A 17,487-nucleotide genomic window follows, 5' to 3' on the forward strand; every position below is an offset into this window, starting at 1 on the left:
GGAATGAAAACAACCTCTTTTAGGCCTTTAGACTCGAGAAATGTTCCACCGAACACCACCAATTGGCATTATTGTGTTCACTGAGGAATTTACCCTTTGTCGCACTCCTGAAAGAACCGAGAAACCCCAATATATGGCAACTGGCTGTCCTTTGACCTCCGCATACACCGAACTCGAGAGAAACGTACATCGCCTTGCGCCGAATCGTATCACGAATCCATCGACGCTTCGCATACCTCCTCGATGATAATAACCGTTTTGGAATTGATTGGGCTATTGATTGGAGCGCGTAATTCGCTATAGCATTGTCCGCTTCGCTAGTTGTGGTGCTGAGCGTGCAATTGTGCTGGAGGACTCGGAAGTTGAAAGTGAACAGACCGTGATAGCTTCATCACAATAGTAAGTAAAAATTTTCGGCACACAATGGTTACCCCCAGAGACAAAACTCCAGCGAGAATCTCACGATCCTGCAATCCTTTCTTCAATCTTTTCCAAATTTCGTTCCTCATACCAGCGACAACAAACCTTTCCCGTTTCACCAATTTCAATTGACATGCGCTCGAATCCTCTGGCAGGACTTGAAGTGTGCTTGAACAAAACTCGTCAGCTACAAAACTAGAACATTGAAGAACTCAAGCTGACTTTACTCTAGATATCGACTCTAGGCTCAACACACCATCAGTGGCTGGTACTGAGTACTCTCAATTCGAAAAACCTCAAAAGATCCCGACTTACCCAACCTTCAAACCTTCCACTCACACCATGTCGACCAGACGGACTACCCGTGCTACTAGCAAAGCTAGCAGCCGTGCCGTCTCCCCAGCTCCTTCTACAGCCACTCCCCGTCGTACGCGACGTGCTGGCAATGAAGCACTCCCTGCCGTCGGACTTAGACAAAGTACCGCATATGGCCATAATACAACTGCTAAGCCGTCCAGAGTCTCTGGTCCGGTAGTCTCAGATCAGATCAATACTGTTCTGAATGCAATCATCAACACCCCTCACCCCAACACAACCACCAGTAAGTGCCCAGAGGAGTTTCAGTCTATGATGGCGACTAACAATGGGATAGGACCCGCTTCTCCAACTCCTGTCACAGATAAGAGCTTTGGAATTGAGAGTGGATTATTCTATGGCGCTCATGTTGAATCATCTCCTGCGAGCATCCCAACCCCGACTCGAAAGTCTCCAGAACCACCTACTACTGTTAGTGGTGTTCCTAGCAAGCACGCAGCTGAGATTAAAGCAATCGAAGACCTTGCTCGTACTCGCCTTGATAAAGCAAGCAATGTTGGACCTACACGAAAGTTCTTCAAGAACACTACTGGCTCAATTTGGTCATTCTTCACTCATTTTCTTGCTCTTCTCTGGTCCTCGATCACAGCGTAAGAAACACTCTGCCCCCATTTCAACTTCCTAGCTCATCGTGACCCAGTCTTCTCTCTCCCGGTATCCTGAAGTATTGCGCAATATGTGTTATTGCCTTCGCCGCTTACCATTTCTATTCTTCCGGCCGGCTACCTGAGATTGGACCAGTCATCAGCCGAGTCTTTCCATTCAACCCCAGAAACCCCTTTGAGCCTGATGATCTTCGAGTTGTCAATAAGAGAATCAGCGATCTGGAGTATGATGTTGCGCGACTCAAATCTTCCTCTGATCTCGATTCCCGAGCGTTAACTCGACTTGACGAACTGCTTCCTGATCTTCTTGTCGTCAAGAAGGACAAGTACCAAAATATGATCATCCCCGACGACTTCTGGTATGCCTTGCAGGAGAAGATTCGCTCTGATGATACACTGGTTTCGGATCGACTTGAAACACCTGGCAATATTGGCAGCACTATCTCTAACAAGGAATTTACTAAGGAAGTTGAGAAAGTCGCCAAAGCTTCATGGGATCGCTACATCAAACAAAACGCGAACTATGTTAAAGGCATCGTTGGAGACGAGATCACTGACAAATTCCCCCGCCTGGCACAAGAACACCAACTTGCCACCAAGGAGGAGGTCATTGAACTACTTCGACGTAGCTGGGATGAGAATAGCTCCAATCTTCAAACGGAACTTGCACAGCTTTCTAAGAAGATCGCACATGCCACTCGCTCTATTACCAAGTTACAAAACAACCCCGGTAGCTTGACGAAGGAAGAAGTCCAGAGCATCATTGCAGATACTTTGAAGAAGCTCATTCCAAATGGACAGCTTGGATCTCTGGCAGATGCCAACATTCGCAATGCTCTCGAGGAGAGTCTTGCTCGACCAAATTTCTTCTCAAAGGCTACCGGCGCAGTTGTTGATCCAGTTCTTACATCTTCAACCTACGTTTTCCCTGGAAGTGATGTTTGGTTCCCATCAAGATGGATGCGAGCTATCATCGGCAATCCAATCACTCCTCCCAATCCTCCCGAGGCAGCCTTGACTCGATGGGAAGAATTTGGAGACTGTTGGTGCTCATCTTCGGTTGACGCCGAAGGCTACGGTCCTAGCATTGGTGTCATCACAGGAAGCAGTATCTACCCTGAACAGGTTGTCGTTGAACATATCCCTGCCAAGTCCACGCTGGAGCCAGGTGCTACACCGAAGGACATGGAACTACTAGCCTACATCCCTGATCTCGATACCTACAACGCTGCCAAGACCCTTTCCGAGGAGTTCTTCGCTGATGATATACCAGAGACCCAGGCTCCTTACAGATTTGTTCACATCGCTTCGTGGACATACGAAAAGGATGCGGAAAGCGTTCAAGCATTTCAAATACAAGTTGACATGACATCCATTGGCGCAGAGGTCAACAAATTCATCGTTCGTGCGAAGAACAATTGGGGCGGAGAGAAGGTACCATACACTTGCTTGTATAGAATTCGTGTCCATGGTGAGACGATTCCTAACTCTGGGGATGTTTGAGCATTGGGTTCTGGATTCCAATTTGCATTGGGGGTTTTATAAGGCGTTTGTAATAGTGTTTTCACGGATCCCAGGGAGGGGAGTAAATGGCGTTATCGGACTTCGATACCCACTTCATGTACTTAAGGAAATGCATCTTCTGAGCTTGTCAACTTGAGTGTCTTTGAATAGTGAGACCTGCATCGAGATGTTCCTGCATAGTCTGCTCATTGATGTTGCTTGCTACATGAAGAACCTACGCACTCTCCACGGACATGGTGTAGAAGTCGAGGCAGCTTCTGGCATTCAAGTACACTGAGTCCTACTGTGACACGATGATCATACATACAGCCCCCAACTGAAGCTTCGTACATCCTGAGCATGGCACGATCCTCCCCCATCCCCCAACCCCATCATTCAACACAACATGAAGCTCCTTTCAAGTGGTTCTCGGATCAAATAAGTCTTAACTCTCATCGTCATCCAGCCTAGTATCGTATTGTCTATCAAACCTTGAATGCCTAGCTAGTCTCACTTGTTCCTTTCATCTATTTGGAGAGAAAAAAAAGTTCAAGTGGGAATCTAAGGGGTCTCGGTTGATACTAACTGTTGTCCTTGATCTGCCCTTATTCGTTCATTCGTCCCAAGATGCTGGGCAATGAGGAAACTGTGGAAAGATCACTGGATTTATGGAAAGTAGAAGGTATACAAGAACATTTGAACATAGACTTAAAAGGATATATTTGGATTCTCTGGATTTCTGGTGAGGAGAGCGGGGTGAGTGACCACCAAACTTTTATAAGTAGAACAAAAATGGAACCTCCCCCCCCCCACCCCCCCCAACAAGTTCCTAATAGCACGAAATTGGTGCCATCTGCAGGCTTGAACGTAAATTCTGTGGAGATGTATCCATTTGTAACAACCGTCTAAAATCTATCATGCAATCATGCCAAACCAACCGTTACCAATCCCTCCCAAGTCGTTCCGCATCATCCTCAACCAACTCATACGCAGGCCTAAACGTCTGATGGCTATTCTCCTTATTTTCTTGTGCTTTTAACGCCGGGTTTGGATGGGTATCAGTCGTGCCTCCAAGAGACGTGTATCCCTGATCGTAAAGCGAGCAATAAGGAATCTCGAAATGCCGAATAAACTGTTATAAACATATTAGATCTTTCACAACAGGACTCAAATCGTGCAACTCACAGCCCAAATTTCCGCATAATGCCAATCGATAACAGGATGGACCCTCATAAAAGCCGGCCAACCCGAATCCGTCTCATCGAAATGCGTCAAGTTCTCTCCATGCGGGTCCGTTCTCCGGGTGCCGACCAGTATAGCTTTGATCTTCTTATGTTCTTCTAAGTAGGTTCTGAACGCTTCTTTCATGGGCATGGCGTAGCGGACCAGGTCCAGTTTATAGGTAGCGGACGACTCATCGACGAACGCTCCCACTTCTGCGAACGGGTGTTTCGAGATTATGTACACGGTGTGCAGAGCTTTGGGGAGGGCATCCTTCTTGTATTTTGCTAGGGCGCAGAGTAAGAGGATGAGGAGGACGAGGCAGTCTTTGCCGCCGTTGTATGAGAGGGAGATTTCGTCTAAGCTGTTATCATTGGTAACACATGTCAGTATTGGTCCACGTTGATAGCAATCCCCGCTCAAAGACAGAAAGTACCTGTATCGTTCTAAAGCGCTCCCAATCACGCCCAGCGCCGTCCTGATCTGTTCCTGCACAGCTTTCAGTAAAGAGGTCGGGGCCTCGGTTTCGAGAAAGTTGTTGACACGAGCGGCGAGGGCTGCGCAGGTGGGGTAGATGCTTTCATGGTAGCCGTTGGCGGTGATGATGGGCGTGTTGTCACCGGGGTCCTCGGGTGCACGCAGTGACATTTCGTTCACTGCAATCCATGTGTTTTACATGAAAGACTCTTGAATTTGCTTTTGGTGAAAGGTGTCTGTCAGCAATGAGGTTCGGTGGTTAAAATTTTAGCGCACGGTTAGGTAGCCGAGAATGTGGGGTTATGGAGGGGCAATGAGACGTTGGTACGAGTACTTCGAGGAGGGTCCGGCATTTGTTTCTGTAGAGGGTATCACATTTTACATTGCTATCTACTTGATGCTCAAGTAAGAAGACCAGCTGCGAGAGCTTCGAGATCTTCCAGAGTCTCAGGCTCATCCTCTGCCTCAATGATATGGGCTCTCTTTTTCTTCGCCTTCCTCTCATCCCCTGAATCATCCTCAAACCATTTCTTAGGTCTCTTCGGAGGTCTTTCATCTTGTTCTTGTTCATCATCAGCTAAAGGCAATGAAGCAAGAAGAGCCAACGGATCCTCGTCATCATCTGCATCAGCAAGAGCAGGTGCTTCGGGATCTTCAATGCCAGCTGCCAATGCAGCTTCCCTAGCCTTTCGCTTCGCCCTCTTCTCTCGCTTCTTCTGCTTCGCGAGTTGCTTGTCGTCAAGATCTGCTTCTTGGACTCGTGCAGCCTCTTCCTCCAAGAATTTGGCTCTTTGATCCGCCGCTGGACCTCTTTGCTGGAAGTCATCCTCGTCCTCAAGTTCGTAAATTTGATGTGGGACACCATTTTCATCGAACACCACCTTAGTACCCTTTTCTTTCAGTTTGGTGAGCTTCTTCTTAGACCTCAACAATTTCTCTCTTCGCTTTGAATCGATGACCAGTGGGTCCTTGCCAATACCTGCAATCAATTTTGGTGCAGGTCCAGAAGCTGCTACATCCTCATCCTCCGATTCAGATTCGCTCTCCACGGGCACGACCCTCTTCACGGATAAGAAGTCTTCTTCTTCGTCTGTGTCGACATGCTGATGGCGGTCATCGTCAGCAACCAATTTCGAGTAGTGGCCAGAAAGAACGTTTTGATTCTGACGCTCGAACATGCGATCATATCTTGTCCGTACGTCCGATTTCTTATCCTTCTTTCCCTTATTCTCTTCGTCACTCTCTTCATCACTCGACAAGGCAGCTCTGGGTGCATTTTTCAGCTTCTTCATATCCTCTCCTTTCTGGAATTTGATCTTCGGTGTACCAGGAAGGCCCATACTCACTGCATATCCTTCAAGATCATACTTGCTGATATTGAAGATTTCCTTATCTTTCTGTACAAATATTGACTTTGCATAACTGACGAAAGCCTTCTGGCCTATATATTTCAATTCTGGATCCTGGAAACACATGTTCTGCAACTGGTTCTGAATGCTCTGTTGCTTCTTCTCTCTTGCTTTCGTTTGCTGTACAGGCACTTTCTTGAGCTCAAGTCGTTTCAACATCCCTTCCTTCTCGCTTGGGTCCAGGAACAAGACAGCTTTGCCAGCTCGTTCGTACCGCGCAGTACGACCCACTCGGTGGATGTAAGTATCCGCATCTTCAGGACAATCCATCTGAATGACCCAATCGACAGCAGGGAAATCAAGACCTCGGGCAACAACATCAGTAGCGAATATGCAGGAATTCTTCGTGGACAAAAATTTGGATGTGATATCCAACCTCGCGGTCTGCTTCTGACGTCCATGGAGATGGAGCAGAGGAATACCTGGCTGCATATGTCGGAAACTCTCGTACACAAATCTTACCTGCTTACCAGATGACATGAAGACTATTATCTTTGCCTTCAAATTTGATCTGATGAAGCTGAAGAGGGTGTTGAGTTTCTCTGAAAGTGGAGTGATAACGTAGTATTGTTGTAAGGTAGTTGGTGTAGCATGTGAAGCAGCTTCGTGCACTGCCACGTACTCGGGGTCGCGTAGACTTAGTCTCGCTAGGTCAGAGACCTTCTTCGTCTGGGTGGCGCTGAATAGCATTGTCTGCCTCTGCTTTGGCAGATGCTCGACAATTGCATCAACTGACGTTTGAAAACCCATATCCATAATGCGATCTGCCTCGTCCAAAACAAGCATCTGTAAATTGTCTACTTCGAAAGCAGCTGTCTGGTCCATATGTTGTAGCATTCTCCCAGGTGTGCAAACCAAGATGTTCATCCTGCCTAGGCGTTCTCGCTCCTCCTGTAGGCTCTTACCGCCTATAACTAGGCCTGCGGAAAAGGTGTGATACCGTCCGACTTTGCGAAGGACTTCGAATATCTGAATTGCGAGTTCTCGAGTAGGCGAAATGATGAGGGCACCCAGCCCATCTAGTTCGGTCCATTTTGCCCTATAGAGATTTTCCAACACTGGTACTATGAAGGACAAGGTCTTTCCACTTCCGGTCTTTGCAGCTCCAAGTATGTCGCGACCCTTCAGCGCAAGAGGTATGGCTTTCGATTGAATGTCTGTTAAGGTTTTGAAATGCGAAGCATCGAGCCCACGCGAAGTGGGCTGGGATAATGGCAGTTTTGAAAAGTCCTTGGTGTCTGCTTTGAGGTCCTATTCAATGTCAGAACATGCTATCTTGCTGTGCAAGACTTTGAGAAATACTTACCAGTTCCTCGACTGCTTTCTGGAGGGTTTCATACTCGTCAATATCTCTTTTCCGTTTCAATAACCGTACATCATTCTTGCTTCGACCAGAGGGTTTAGGCTTTCGCTCAACAGCAGAAGAAGCCATGATCAAAAATTCATTTGCGCGGAGCTATCGTGAAGAATTTCATGGATAAATTTTGAGGGAGCATCGGTCCTGCGGCCGCTTAGCCGCTAGCGCAGATCATGGGCCCCACATTTATATTAGGGCACCACCGCACTGCACCGCCCCTTCGTTGCAGGTTCTTGTTTGAAGGGATATATACAAGTGATGCTGGCAGGTCAACATTAATCAGATTAGAAGTTCCAAGAATCAGACAATTCACAACATCTAATCTCAGTGTCTAAGTTCTATATCACATCATCACGTTTGTCATTATCCCGTCGGCCCAGCTTTTGGAGTACTCATCCGAAAATTAACATGTTACATAGACATTGAGAACTAGAAATTAGATGAAAGCAGACATGCAATAGTTCTCTGCTCTTCCAATTCGGCCTTGAGAAGATCCTCTTCATCTTGGCGCCTCAGGTATCGGCCCTTATCTTGGAAAAGGATAAAAAGTTGGCTAAACAATGACTCATGCCTATGAGAATAGTAGTTATCTAGGGGAGTTTCAATTTGCTATGGTGGAGCACGCTATTCTACAATCTTTTCATACATGTTGACTTTCTCACGGCGCGGCAGTTTGGGAACAAATGATATGGACTTTCGAAGTGTATAGACTGAGAAAGGAATAACAACATTTGGTCAAAAGCTTTCATTATGGAGAAAGTCTTCTCAGAATCATTTCAAGTGTCCATAGTATGTACAAGAAGAGCATTTTCATGAGCTGATTTTTTCTCTAAGATTCTTCTCTCACAAGCTCATGAAGAGCTCGAGCATAGCAGGGTAATTTGGTGTTCCTAAACCCGTGACTGGATCCCAACCAGTAGATGCAGAAAATCCATTCGTGTTACAACCAGGGTTGTCTCCTTGTGTGATATCGTGAAGAACTTGTGGATTTGCGTACTAAAAAGCTCAAAGTTAGTGAATTAAGGTAAAACAATAGGAGAGAAATCCTACCAAAGTTGGGTTCACAAATCCAACAGTCGATTTCCCGGCAGCGATTCTTTCTTCATTAATGCGAGTGAGCAATGAAGCTACTAATGGAGCAGCGGCGGAAGTGCCACCAATCAAAGTAGGCAATCCCATATTGAAGATAATGATGTTGTCACCGACAGCGCTCAAATCTGGATAGCCTCTGCCATCGTTGTTGTATATTCCACCATTGGCTCCAATGTTGGTATTGTTGTTTCCAGAATAGGAAGCGTATGGGGGTGGGTCATTATTGAAATAGGCAGCGACAGCTGCGGATTGGTAGCTTGGAATGGGATAGATGTTCGAGAAGCCCCCACCGCTACCAAATCTAGTGACTGCGACTTCAGAGTCTGTCTTGACATTGGCTCCCAGTGGAAGGGTGGTCGCTCCGACAGTGGTGAGATAGGGGCAAGTCGCTGGAAAGTCAGGATTAAAAATCTGTCCGGTTCCCAGACATCCGTCTGAATTGCCACCATCACCAGCTGCTCCTGCAACTCCCGAGTCGCCTGAAGCAACTACTATTGAAACACCCTGCATGCCTAATTTCATGAATTCGTTGCATTGCCGGGTCTGGTAAGCTGCGGGGAGATCTGCCTCTGAGCCTCCGTACGAGATAGAGATAACATTAGTCTGTGTCTTGATTAGTTTCAACAACAACAGTCAAATATTTGGCATGTACTTACAGGAGTGTAAAGTCCGCATTGTAATTGACCCTTATAGGCACCAGCCTCGGTGGACGGATCAGGGTAAGGAGGATCAAGAGGACTGATAGTGCTACAATACGATCCATCCAGGGCATCGAGGAGGGTGTTCAAGAAACCAGTGAAGGTATAGTTGTTCTCATAGACAGGGTCGTCTGTCTGAAACAATATGGTGTTCTGCGGGTATATGAGAGGGTAAGCAATCTGGAAGTCGAGGTCTGATTCTGGTCCAGCTTCTAATACGCTGACAGGGGCGACGGCTCCGTCGATAGCCTCTAGCTTTGGGCCAGTACCCTGGGGAATGTTGCTGTAACGGAATTAGGAGCGGATAATGAATCATGGACACACAGTGCTTACCTAGCGAAGGTCAAGAAGAATTCGTTCAAATCCGTCTGACTATAAACATCTCCAAGGTCTTCGAATATGCCGAGCTGATTTCCAGAGGCAGCTGTGGTTCCAGAAGTGACGTTGTATAAGGCCTTGATACAGGCTGGTGTAACAGCGATATCACAAACCTGAAGCTCGGGAATAGCCAGCAATGCATCCAGAGTCATTCCCAGACTTTTGAGCAGTGGAGGAAGTAAGTCGCCATTGCCATCTCCACTGGTAACACCAAATGTACGTTTCTCGATATCAAAGTTTGGATTTGGTCGTCTCTTATGAGTGAATAACTTAATTCCAGGAGTGATATAGTCGATGTGCTCCTGTAAGTGACCAGGAACGTGGTACTGCTCACACGCAACGGTGGTTTTGCCCGTTGGAGAATGCTCGTAGACGTGATACTCGGTTTGTATAAGAGACTCGAGATCGGAAGCTGGAATGTCCAATTGCATCCACTGTTTATTAACAGATTGTGATATCTGCTCGGCGGCAAAGCCTGCTGAAACAAGCCACTCTCGAACCGCGTCAACGGTTGCTTGTGATGGCGCAAAGATCTCGGTGACTTCCTCGGCTGTGTAGTGCTTGCCATATTTCGCCGATCCTGGTGTAGAACTTGTGATGGGGTTAGAAATATTGAGTTTATAAGCAAGCATCTTCACTTACACTTCCATTAGGAGATCATGTCCCTTGTCAAGATTGCTCTGTGTCATTCCGATACGGATGGGCAGAATAGCAGCACCATCAATCCGGTCACGCTTGATCCATGCTTCTGGGACTGCTTCTCTACGTTCGTGAACAACATGTCTAGTTGAGAAAGGAACGGCTGCAACCTGCGCAGCAAGAAAGCTAAAAACGGCTATGGAATGAAAATGCATTGTGAGTGTCGGAGGTATGGGTTAACTTGAGTTATCCAAGCAAGAGGAGAGTTCCAAGACTTTATAGATATGTTCAATGTGCTCAAAGTCAACAAAACTGACCGCCAACAACTTAGTTGCAAACCATGTAATAGCGGATCGTTCCTAGATGGGGTGGAGATTTGCCTAAGACTACTAGAAACAGCTTGTTGGAAGGCGCTAAGGCTGGCATCGAGGCGAATAACGCCTTTGCCTCGGACTAGAACTGATAGCAATAGGTCAGTGCCGACGAGCACATTCCTCTTCAGACATGGCAATAGCTTGACAGCCGTCCCAACTTGGAAAGCTAGAAATAGGCTCAAAGCGTTCCCCGCAGATTTACATGCCGCATAACAAGTGCTGGATCGGCAGAGGGTCACCGGCTTGGCTAGCAAGGTCATAAAGAGGGGGGAGATCAGACCTCAGAGCTTGCGGTCAGAATAATGCCATCTCAGAATGATAAATTGATAAACAGTAAGACAATGAGAATACCACAGAAAGTATTAAAGACCAAAGACATCTCGTGGTTGTGCTACAGATTGTGAATGAATTGTAATAATTATAAAATGACATCGAAGTGAAATATAGCAGGACAGACAAGTTCGGAGCTGTGGCCTACCCCCACACATTCGCTAATATCCCCAGGAGATCATGTATATGCATTATTCCCAGAAGACCGCATTTGGTAATTGTCTTGGATATGATGTGAAGGATTGGATTGGATAACAGGCGGTGAAGGATAACTTTGACCGAGGTACGATAATGACTTGGCGTTAAATGGGCAATGTGATCAACACTACCTAGAAGTAGCTCCACATAACCTTATTTGACATAGGAAATGATATGCACCGTACTTGTTCAACATATCTACAAGCCTGGTTCACAAAACCAGACTACCACTGGGGCGGCACACCCAAAAGGAGTGATAGAAATTTAAAGTCTTGAATACACAATCTCGCAGGATTATGAGAATGATTTCCAGGTTCCTTTCGTGACTTGAGGTATGAAAAGAACATTGGACAGTGAATCATGCGATCTAGAACCTTGACGGAAAGATAGGAACGTTTCGAAAAGTGTTGTTATCCTTCAGATATCCGAACAGAGCGGGGGAATTGGTTCAAAGATGTTGTCCGAAAAGTCATCGAATATTGGCAATCACGTTCTGTGATTTTGGATAGCTTCCGACGACCCTCGCTTCAATATTGCGGTCAGCTTGACCAAAAGGAAGAGTGACTCGTATTGAGAAACCCTGCCATTGGTCGTGGTACGAACATTGCCAGGATTTGAGGGTTCATCGAAACCATTCTCGCCGCTCATGCAGAAAAAGGAAGGGTATGATAGGAGTGACGGATATTGTCTTGTACATAGAACCGTGACTTGACGTCAAATCCTCTTGTGCTCAACAGAACTGAGAAAGAGTATTAAGGCAAAGTCTAGAATGTCAGTTTAGTATTGATACACGCAACAACAGGATTCGATACCTCGCTCTCTTCTACAAAATACTTCATCATGGAGAAAACCGTCGGTGTCGTTGGTCTTGGTGTCTATCGGCATGTAGCTGCAAGCACGGATACTACCTTTGAAAACACTCCATATCGTATGGCAGCCATCGTCGATCTAAGTAATCCTCCCGAAGCTTTCAGGTACACGCCTCACAATTTGGGCGTTGTTCTCCATTGCCTCCAGCCCAGACCTCTGGTCTTTGTGACTGGTGCTGCGATTAGCCATGAGATGACGAATGAATCCATACGAGTTTGGGAAGAATTTGTGAAAGCCACAGGCACTGAAAAGACTCTGGTCATCAATGTAAGGCTTCGATAAGGATATTTACAGTGAATGATTTTCTGACTTGTGAAGCTTCAAGGAGATCCTCCGGCGGACGGAAATTGGAGAGCCGAGATAATGCGTAGATTGGACGAAAAGTACAGGAACAACAACACGTCAAACTGAATGAGTTGAACATCTTCTCTGTCTCTAGTTTTTAGACCAAAAGATTTCTTCAACAGGATTTGAATTGAATTGAATTGCTTCTGCACGTGACTATCCACTTAACGCGCTGAGAGCGCGACGCGTTTTCTTTCTCATCCCACCACAAGTAAACACTACCAAATTCCCACATCACAACCCTTCCCAAACACTCGCAGATTCGTAAAGTAAAGATGGCGAACTATGGATACAACGGCGGCAATTATTCGACGGCAAGTTATGGAGCACAAGGCGGAGCAGATGGAGGTGGATTCATGGGCGGCTCACAGCAAGGAAGTCAAGAGGGAGGAGGAAGCAAGGCAAGTCGCTACAATCATAGATCAAGCATCCCTTCTAACACTACTGGCAGACATATGGGAAGGATACTGTACGACCTGTCACTATCAAACAGATTCTTGAAGCGTACGTACTGTGGTGCACAAAACTCTGCCTATTGCTAATGCCAAATTAGACAACAACCCCACCCAGACAGCGACTTCAAGATAGATGGCTCTGAAGTCACACAAGTATGTCTGATATATCCAAGATAAATTGAGAAACTAACCAACCTTCTCAGCTCTCCTTCGTCGGCCAAATCAACATGATCTCCTGTCAAGCCACAAACAATACCTTTCAAATCGACGACGGCACGGGCGTTATCGATGTGAAGCAATGGATCGATAGTGATCAACTCCCCGAACATGCTAGACCTCTGCCAAAAGAAGGAGAATATGTTCACGTCTGGGGTCGACTAAAGGCATTCAACAACAAGCGCCACGTTGGATCCCACGTTATTCGACCTGTCTCCGATTTCAACGAAGTCAGTTGCCATCTCCTCGAAGCTACGGCTGTACATCTATACTTTGTGCGCGGGCCGCCACCTGGACCTCATGATGGAGCTATGAAGGATGGTGGCGGAGCTCAGGGTATGTTCGTTGACAGCTATGGTGGTGCGGCACCGCAAACGAATGGAGGCGGAAAGCAGTTGCCAGCCAAGTTGTCGGCAACGGCAAGAAAGGTGTTCCAATTGTTGCAATCATCACCGCAGAATAATGAGGGCTTGCATGTGTCCATGATTGCTCAGAAACTCAGCTTGCAAGGAAATGATGTCTTCAAAGCAGGCGACGAGTTACTTGCTGACGGATTGATCTATACGACTGTGGATGATGAGACATGGGCAGTACTGGAATACTAGAGTAATGATGGGAGGACAAGGCGTTGGGGGTCGTTCTGGTAGCATTTACGGATGTTTACGAATGAATGTTAGTATGTTCATTGCATGAAGTATCATAATCACGAATTGCCAAAAATTCGTCTTTGACCTTTTTCAATGTCTGTATTGGGTGAATAACTATGAATGAATCAAAAAATCTCAAGTCCTGAAAGGGTAGTCGGAATGACAGTTGAGTATTTCCCCTTTAGAATGTCCGTTACCCTTGACCATTTAGATCTTTGATAGCAACCTGCTTGCAGACTCTCAAAGTCGCAAATTCTGACATGATCCAAGGTCTGATCCCTCAACAAGCATCTAACATAACAGAAGCAACAGACTAAATCATGACCAAAAACCCATCTCGAAAGTCGGAATAGCTTACCTGACCAACAGACTCCCAGCATGTTGCCAAGAACAAGTATCACGTACGAAATGGAACGTTAAAATCATCTGATCACTACCTATCCTAAATGAAAAACAGAAACAATTTGTTAATGAAAGTCATCAGTGCATCACACCAAGCTCAATCTCAACCCAAAAGCAAATGCAAGACCTCACCCAAAAGGAGAATCATAAGCATCGTCTCCACAAATCCCCTCTCAATCTTCGACATCAGTTCAGCGTAGGCAGAGTGATCAGAGCATTCTGATTTCCACAGTCTGCTCTGATGTCTTCCCATCCACACTCTCAGCAAGGATCTTTGGTTCCCGAACCATGATATGCAAATTGACCGGTTTCGGGTTTCGATTCATGGAGATGTCGACAATGTGCTTGAAGCCATGTTTCTCGTAGTATGCCTGATTACTGAGAGCGCTGGACTCTAGGTATGTCGCACGACCTTCACGGTCGGCCTATTGTGCTACATTAGCAACTATTTATCCCCACACATCTCTGAACGTGCTTTATGGGACACTTACGATGGCAGTCCCATGCTCGATCAACTTCTTGGCATATCCTTTCCCACGCGCACTTGGCTTCGAGCCAAGATACACGAGATACCACGAATTGTCGTCTCTCTCGCCCATGACCTTGTGCTTCGTATCGTGCAACAGCGGCAGAAACTCGTTGTAGAAGCGGGTTTTCCCTTCACGAGAAAGCTTGTACAACAATCTCCACATGCCACTACGTATGATGGTCCACCAATCATCCATGTTCTTTCCTGGAGGCATCCTATCATCCTCATCAGCATTCCAAAACGCCCGAACGTGTATACAGACCTCGAGATATTGCATGCTTGAGGTTAGCGAGGGAGGAGAACTTACCACAGTGCAACGGCATCATAGTTTGGACCGATCGTGGTTACGAGGCCTTTGTAGCAATGGGCAGCGGTGACATAGCGGAGGATATCAACGTGAAGCTTCCACTTGTACTCCTCAGAGTAAGAAGCCATGTCATCCGTGTCAATGAAGTATCTTGCAACTTCATCGACGGCGAATGCTTCAGCGAGAGCTTGAGCAGCTTGCTCATACTCTGAGATGCCGAGAACACGGACTTGTTCCGATTCTGAAGGAGACGGACTGCGTTTCTTCTCTACGGCAATAGTACTTGTATGACTATGCGCCATGATTGCGTTTTGTTCACTTTTCTAGCAGAAGTTCCGCGAGTTCTTTCTGCGATGGTTTAGAAATTTAATATCACATGCCAACGTAGGAAACTTACATGGTTCAGCGGGTCTGGTACTGTCACCGGTATGCTGTTTAGAGAGCTGACTTCTCGATACTGTTTCGTATCGAGACGGGAAGCGCAGACAATTAAGGCAGTTACGTATATCAACCGACATCAATGTAGATGTTCCCGTGGTTTCTGGGAAGAGGTTTGACAGGGGGTGACAATTGGTTTGGAGCGTTTGTAGAGAACACTCAGGTAGATGAAGATATTTATTTGAGGAGGGGAGTGAGAAAGGCTTCCGATGAAGTGAACTGAGCCAAGTGAGTAAAAGTGTGAGATTCCGACGTTTGATGTAGCAATAGAGGCTTGAGGATGTTCTGTCAAGAGAAATTGGTGTGAGGCTGGTGAGAGAGCAATGAGGGAGAGCGATAGGCTTATGTAGAGAGGTTCTAAGACCCTGGAAACAATGTCTTGTCATGGATGGCTAGAGGTTGACGACTCCACCCTCGCGCTAGAGCAGCCATCGTGGGATCTGGCGTCCAACCGATTTGATCCCTGGTCGTAGTACTGATAGCGATGAGTTTGACAAACTCACGATTGGAATGCATGCTGAATGCCAGGAGAATTGCAGAGGTCAGATGGCTATAGAAACTCCAGTCCCATCAATTGTCAACTGAATGTTCAGAGCATCGTACAAAGGATCTGAAGTACAGAAGTTGCTGGAATTCCTGTTGCATCGTCGTTGTGAGGCGGGCGTGGGGTAAGTCAATTCGGGTGGACCTCCTCAGAATAGTTAGCAGTCGATGGACCCTTCAGAAACCGGGACTTCACAAAACGCCGACTCCCGACTACGGATGTCTCCAGTGTGCCCAAGCACATGCGGAAAAAGGTACGCTCGAAAGATAGAAAATATAAGATAAGGATATGATCCGCTTGCGTTCGTCACTGAGATGACAGGTATGATCGTTTCCAAGTATGGACCAGAAGGAACTGCAGAGGTCCGCTGCAGTGTGGTCGTGTGATGCCCGCACTTGCTGACCGCTTGGTATGGTCTTGAAGCCCAGCGAACCAGTCGCTAAATGTTTGATGCAGAATGCTCAACTGATTGATTGTGTCTGCCTGCAGGGTATCAGCGCTCCTTCCCCAAATTCTCCAGTACACGATATCGTGTGTTGATCGAAAAGAAACCCGTATCTTGCGATACCGGACCTAATTATATACGCCAAAGCCGTCCTATGTCTCGAAAAAGCCTGGAATTCGATTACATCCGCCGAATTTCTTGTTCGTTCATGTATTTCTCCAAGCCTACATCCAGATGCTCCCACCACTCGAATAGCAATGAATGGCAGATGAGTTTGAACCACGGAGTAAACTTGAGCGCGGGGTCGTTGAACATGGCCTTCAGACCATCAGCGGTAACGTATTTCGTGTCGCGGACTTCGTTCATGTTTGGCTCCATGTCAACATCTGCTTTGATGAACAGGATGTAATCAACTAGAATGAGCACGCGAGGTCAGCATATTGCTCTTGATGGAGATACTTTCGTTGCATACTCTCGTGCTCGCCCCATTTGCCATCGCTCGGTGCCTTGTAATGGATTCTTGTCAAAAACTTGAAGTTTTCAATGGGAACTTGGGTAGCCTTGATTCCCAACTCATGGTCGAGTTTCCTCTGAGCAGCACGCTTCACGCCCATGACAGCTTCTGCCAATTCCGCACCACCCTCTCCGGGGATACCAAGTGGGTGTGAGCAGCATGTATTTGTCCACATATCTGGGAACGTGATCTTCTCGGTTGCCCGTTGTTGTAGTAGCAATTCATTTTTGGAATTGAAGAGGAAGACGGAGAATGCGCGGTGAAGGAGACCTTTCTCAATATTGGTCATAAGATGGCCTGGTCGGGTCAGTACTCTTTGCTGAATTGGAACTTGTGACACGAACATATCTGCTTGCTGAAGTTTCCAATTGGCTTGTCGTTCTCATCGAGGACGATGCAGACTTCATCCATCAATCTAATTTGTTCTTCATCGTGACCATCTAACTCGGCGGAACTCGTGTCGATGTCGGGAAAGAGTCGTAGGATACTCTGAGCCGTGATGGGCTCAGCCTGAGTGATTGTAGTCGTAGCAGACATTTTTGAGCGAAAGTTGTAGTCTTATGTGGTCGAAAAATGCCGCAGGTTCGAGAAAGCGCGCTTCGAATGCGTAGATTGTTGACCCCTGAAAGCCTAGCATTTAGGCTTTAGCCTTAGCGGGGTACTTTAGCTAAAGTCACACCCACAATTTTCACGAAGCAC

At 46.6% G+C, this 17,487-nt stretch overlaps 8 protein-coding genes across 8 annotated transcripts; 3 read left to right on the top strand and 5 right to left on the bottom strand.

Annotated features, from left to right (window-relative positions):
* Window positions 1-297: 297 nt before the first annotated feature.
* LY89DRAFT_76663 (uncharacterized protein) lies at window positions 298-3,051 on the top strand. The gene is made up of 4 exons (XM_018221733.1): window positions 298-399; window positions 653-1,021; window positions 1,073-1,385; window positions 1,436-3,051. The coding sequence occupies exons 2-4, from the start codon at window positions 763-765 to the stop codon at window positions 2,901-2,903; spliced, it is 2,040 nt and encodes a 679-aa protein (XP_018070544.1). The 5' UTR covers window positions 298-399; window positions 653-762; the 3' UTR covers window positions 2,904-3,051.
* A 792-nt stretch (window positions 3,052-3,843) lies between these two features.
* Window positions 3,844-4,856, bottom strand: LY89DRAFT_646626 (adenine nucleotide alpha hydrolases-like protein; the record flags this gene model as incomplete). The annotated part of the gene is made up of 3 exons (XM_018211930.1): window positions 4,561-4,856; window positions 4,089-4,488; window positions 3,844-4,035 (listed from the first exon to the last, which is right to left on the bottom strand). The coding sequence occupies exons 1-3, from the start codon at window positions 4,770-4,772 to the stop codon at window positions 3,844-3,846; spliced, it is 804 nt and encodes a 267-aa protein (XP_018070545.1). The 5' UTR covers window positions 4,773-4,856.
* A 111-nt stretch (window positions 4,857-4,967) lies between these two features.
* Window positions 4,968-7,456, bottom strand: LY89DRAFT_617252 (DEAD-domain-containing protein). The gene is made up of 2 exons (XM_018210794.1): window positions 7,317-7,456; window positions 4,968-7,261 (listed from the first exon to the last, which is right to left on the bottom strand). Exons 1-2 carry the CDS (start codon window positions 7,440-7,442, stop codon window positions 5,003-5,005), a joined length of 2,385 nt encoding a protein of 794 aa, XP_018070546.1. The 5' UTR covers window positions 7,443-7,456; the 3' UTR covers window positions 4,968-5,002.
* Window positions 7,457-8,210: 754 nt separating this feature from the next.
* Window positions 8,211-10,389, bottom strand: LY89DRAFT_697458 (subtilisin-like protein; the record flags this gene model as incomplete). Its single annotated transcript, XM_018216904.1, has 5 exons — window positions 8,211-8,363; window positions 8,418-9,062; window positions 9,116-9,440; window positions 9,491-10,126; window positions 10,178-10,389. 5 exons carry the CDS (start codon window positions 10,387-10,389, stop codon window positions 8,211-8,213), a joined length of 1,971 nt encoding a protein of 656 aa, XP_018070547.1.
* Window positions 10,390-11,640: 1,251 nt separating this feature from the next.
* On the top strand, window positions 11,641-12,357 carry LY89DRAFT_782491 (uncharacterized protein; the record flags this gene model as incomplete). The annotated part of the gene is made up of 2 exons (XM_018222582.1): window positions 11,641-12,213; window positions 12,265-12,357. Exons 1-2 carry the CDS (start codon window positions 11,917-11,919, stop codon window positions 12,355-12,357), a joined length of 390 nt encoding a protein of 129 aa, XP_018070548.1. The 5' UTR covers window positions 11,641-11,916.
* Window positions 12,355-13,713, top strand: LY89DRAFT_782492 (replication protein A, subunit RPA32). The gene is made up of 4 exons (XM_018222583.1): window positions 12,355-12,692; window positions 12,743-12,795; window positions 12,845-12,899; window positions 12,950-13,713. The coding sequence occupies exons 1-4, from the start codon at window positions 12,567-12,569 to the stop codon at window positions 13,565-13,567; spliced, it is 852 nt and encodes a 283-aa protein (XP_018070549.1). The 5' UTR covers window positions 12,355-12,566; the 3' UTR covers window positions 13,568-13,713.
* A 507-nt stretch (window positions 13,714-14,220) lies between these two features.
* On the bottom strand, window positions 14,221-15,717 carry LY89DRAFT_697460 (uncharacterized protein; the record flags this gene model as incomplete). The annotated part of the gene is made up of 4 exons (XM_018216905.1): window positions 14,221-14,436; window positions 14,503-14,755; window positions 14,848-15,138; window positions 15,698-15,717. The coding sequence occupies 4 exons, from the start codon at window positions 15,715-15,717 to the stop codon at window positions 14,221-14,223; spliced, it is 780 nt and encodes a 259-aa protein (XP_018070550.1).
* Window positions 15,718-16,317: 600 nt separating this feature from the next.
* LY89DRAFT_685233 (Isopentenyldiphosphate isomerase) lies at window positions 16,318-17,386 on the bottom strand. The gene is made up of 3 exons (XM_018215050.1): window positions 17,133-17,386; window positions 16,747-17,085; window positions 16,318-16,687 (listed from the first exon to the last, which is right to left on the bottom strand). Exons 1-3 carry the CDS (start codon window positions 17,323-17,325, stop codon window positions 16,455-16,457), a joined length of 765 nt encoding a protein of 254 aa, XP_018070551.1. The 5' UTR covers window positions 17,326-17,386; the 3' UTR covers window positions 16,318-16,454.
* Window positions 17,387-17,487: the final 101 nt, after the last annotated feature.

Source organism: Mollisia scopiformis, assembly GCF_001500285.1.
Source record: "Mollisia scopiformis unplaced genomic scaffold LY89scaffold_13, whole genome shotgun sequence".
Taxonomy (NCBI): Eukaryota; Fungi; Ascomycota; class Leotiomycetes; order Helotiales; family Mollisiaceae; genus Mollisia; species Mollisia scopiformis.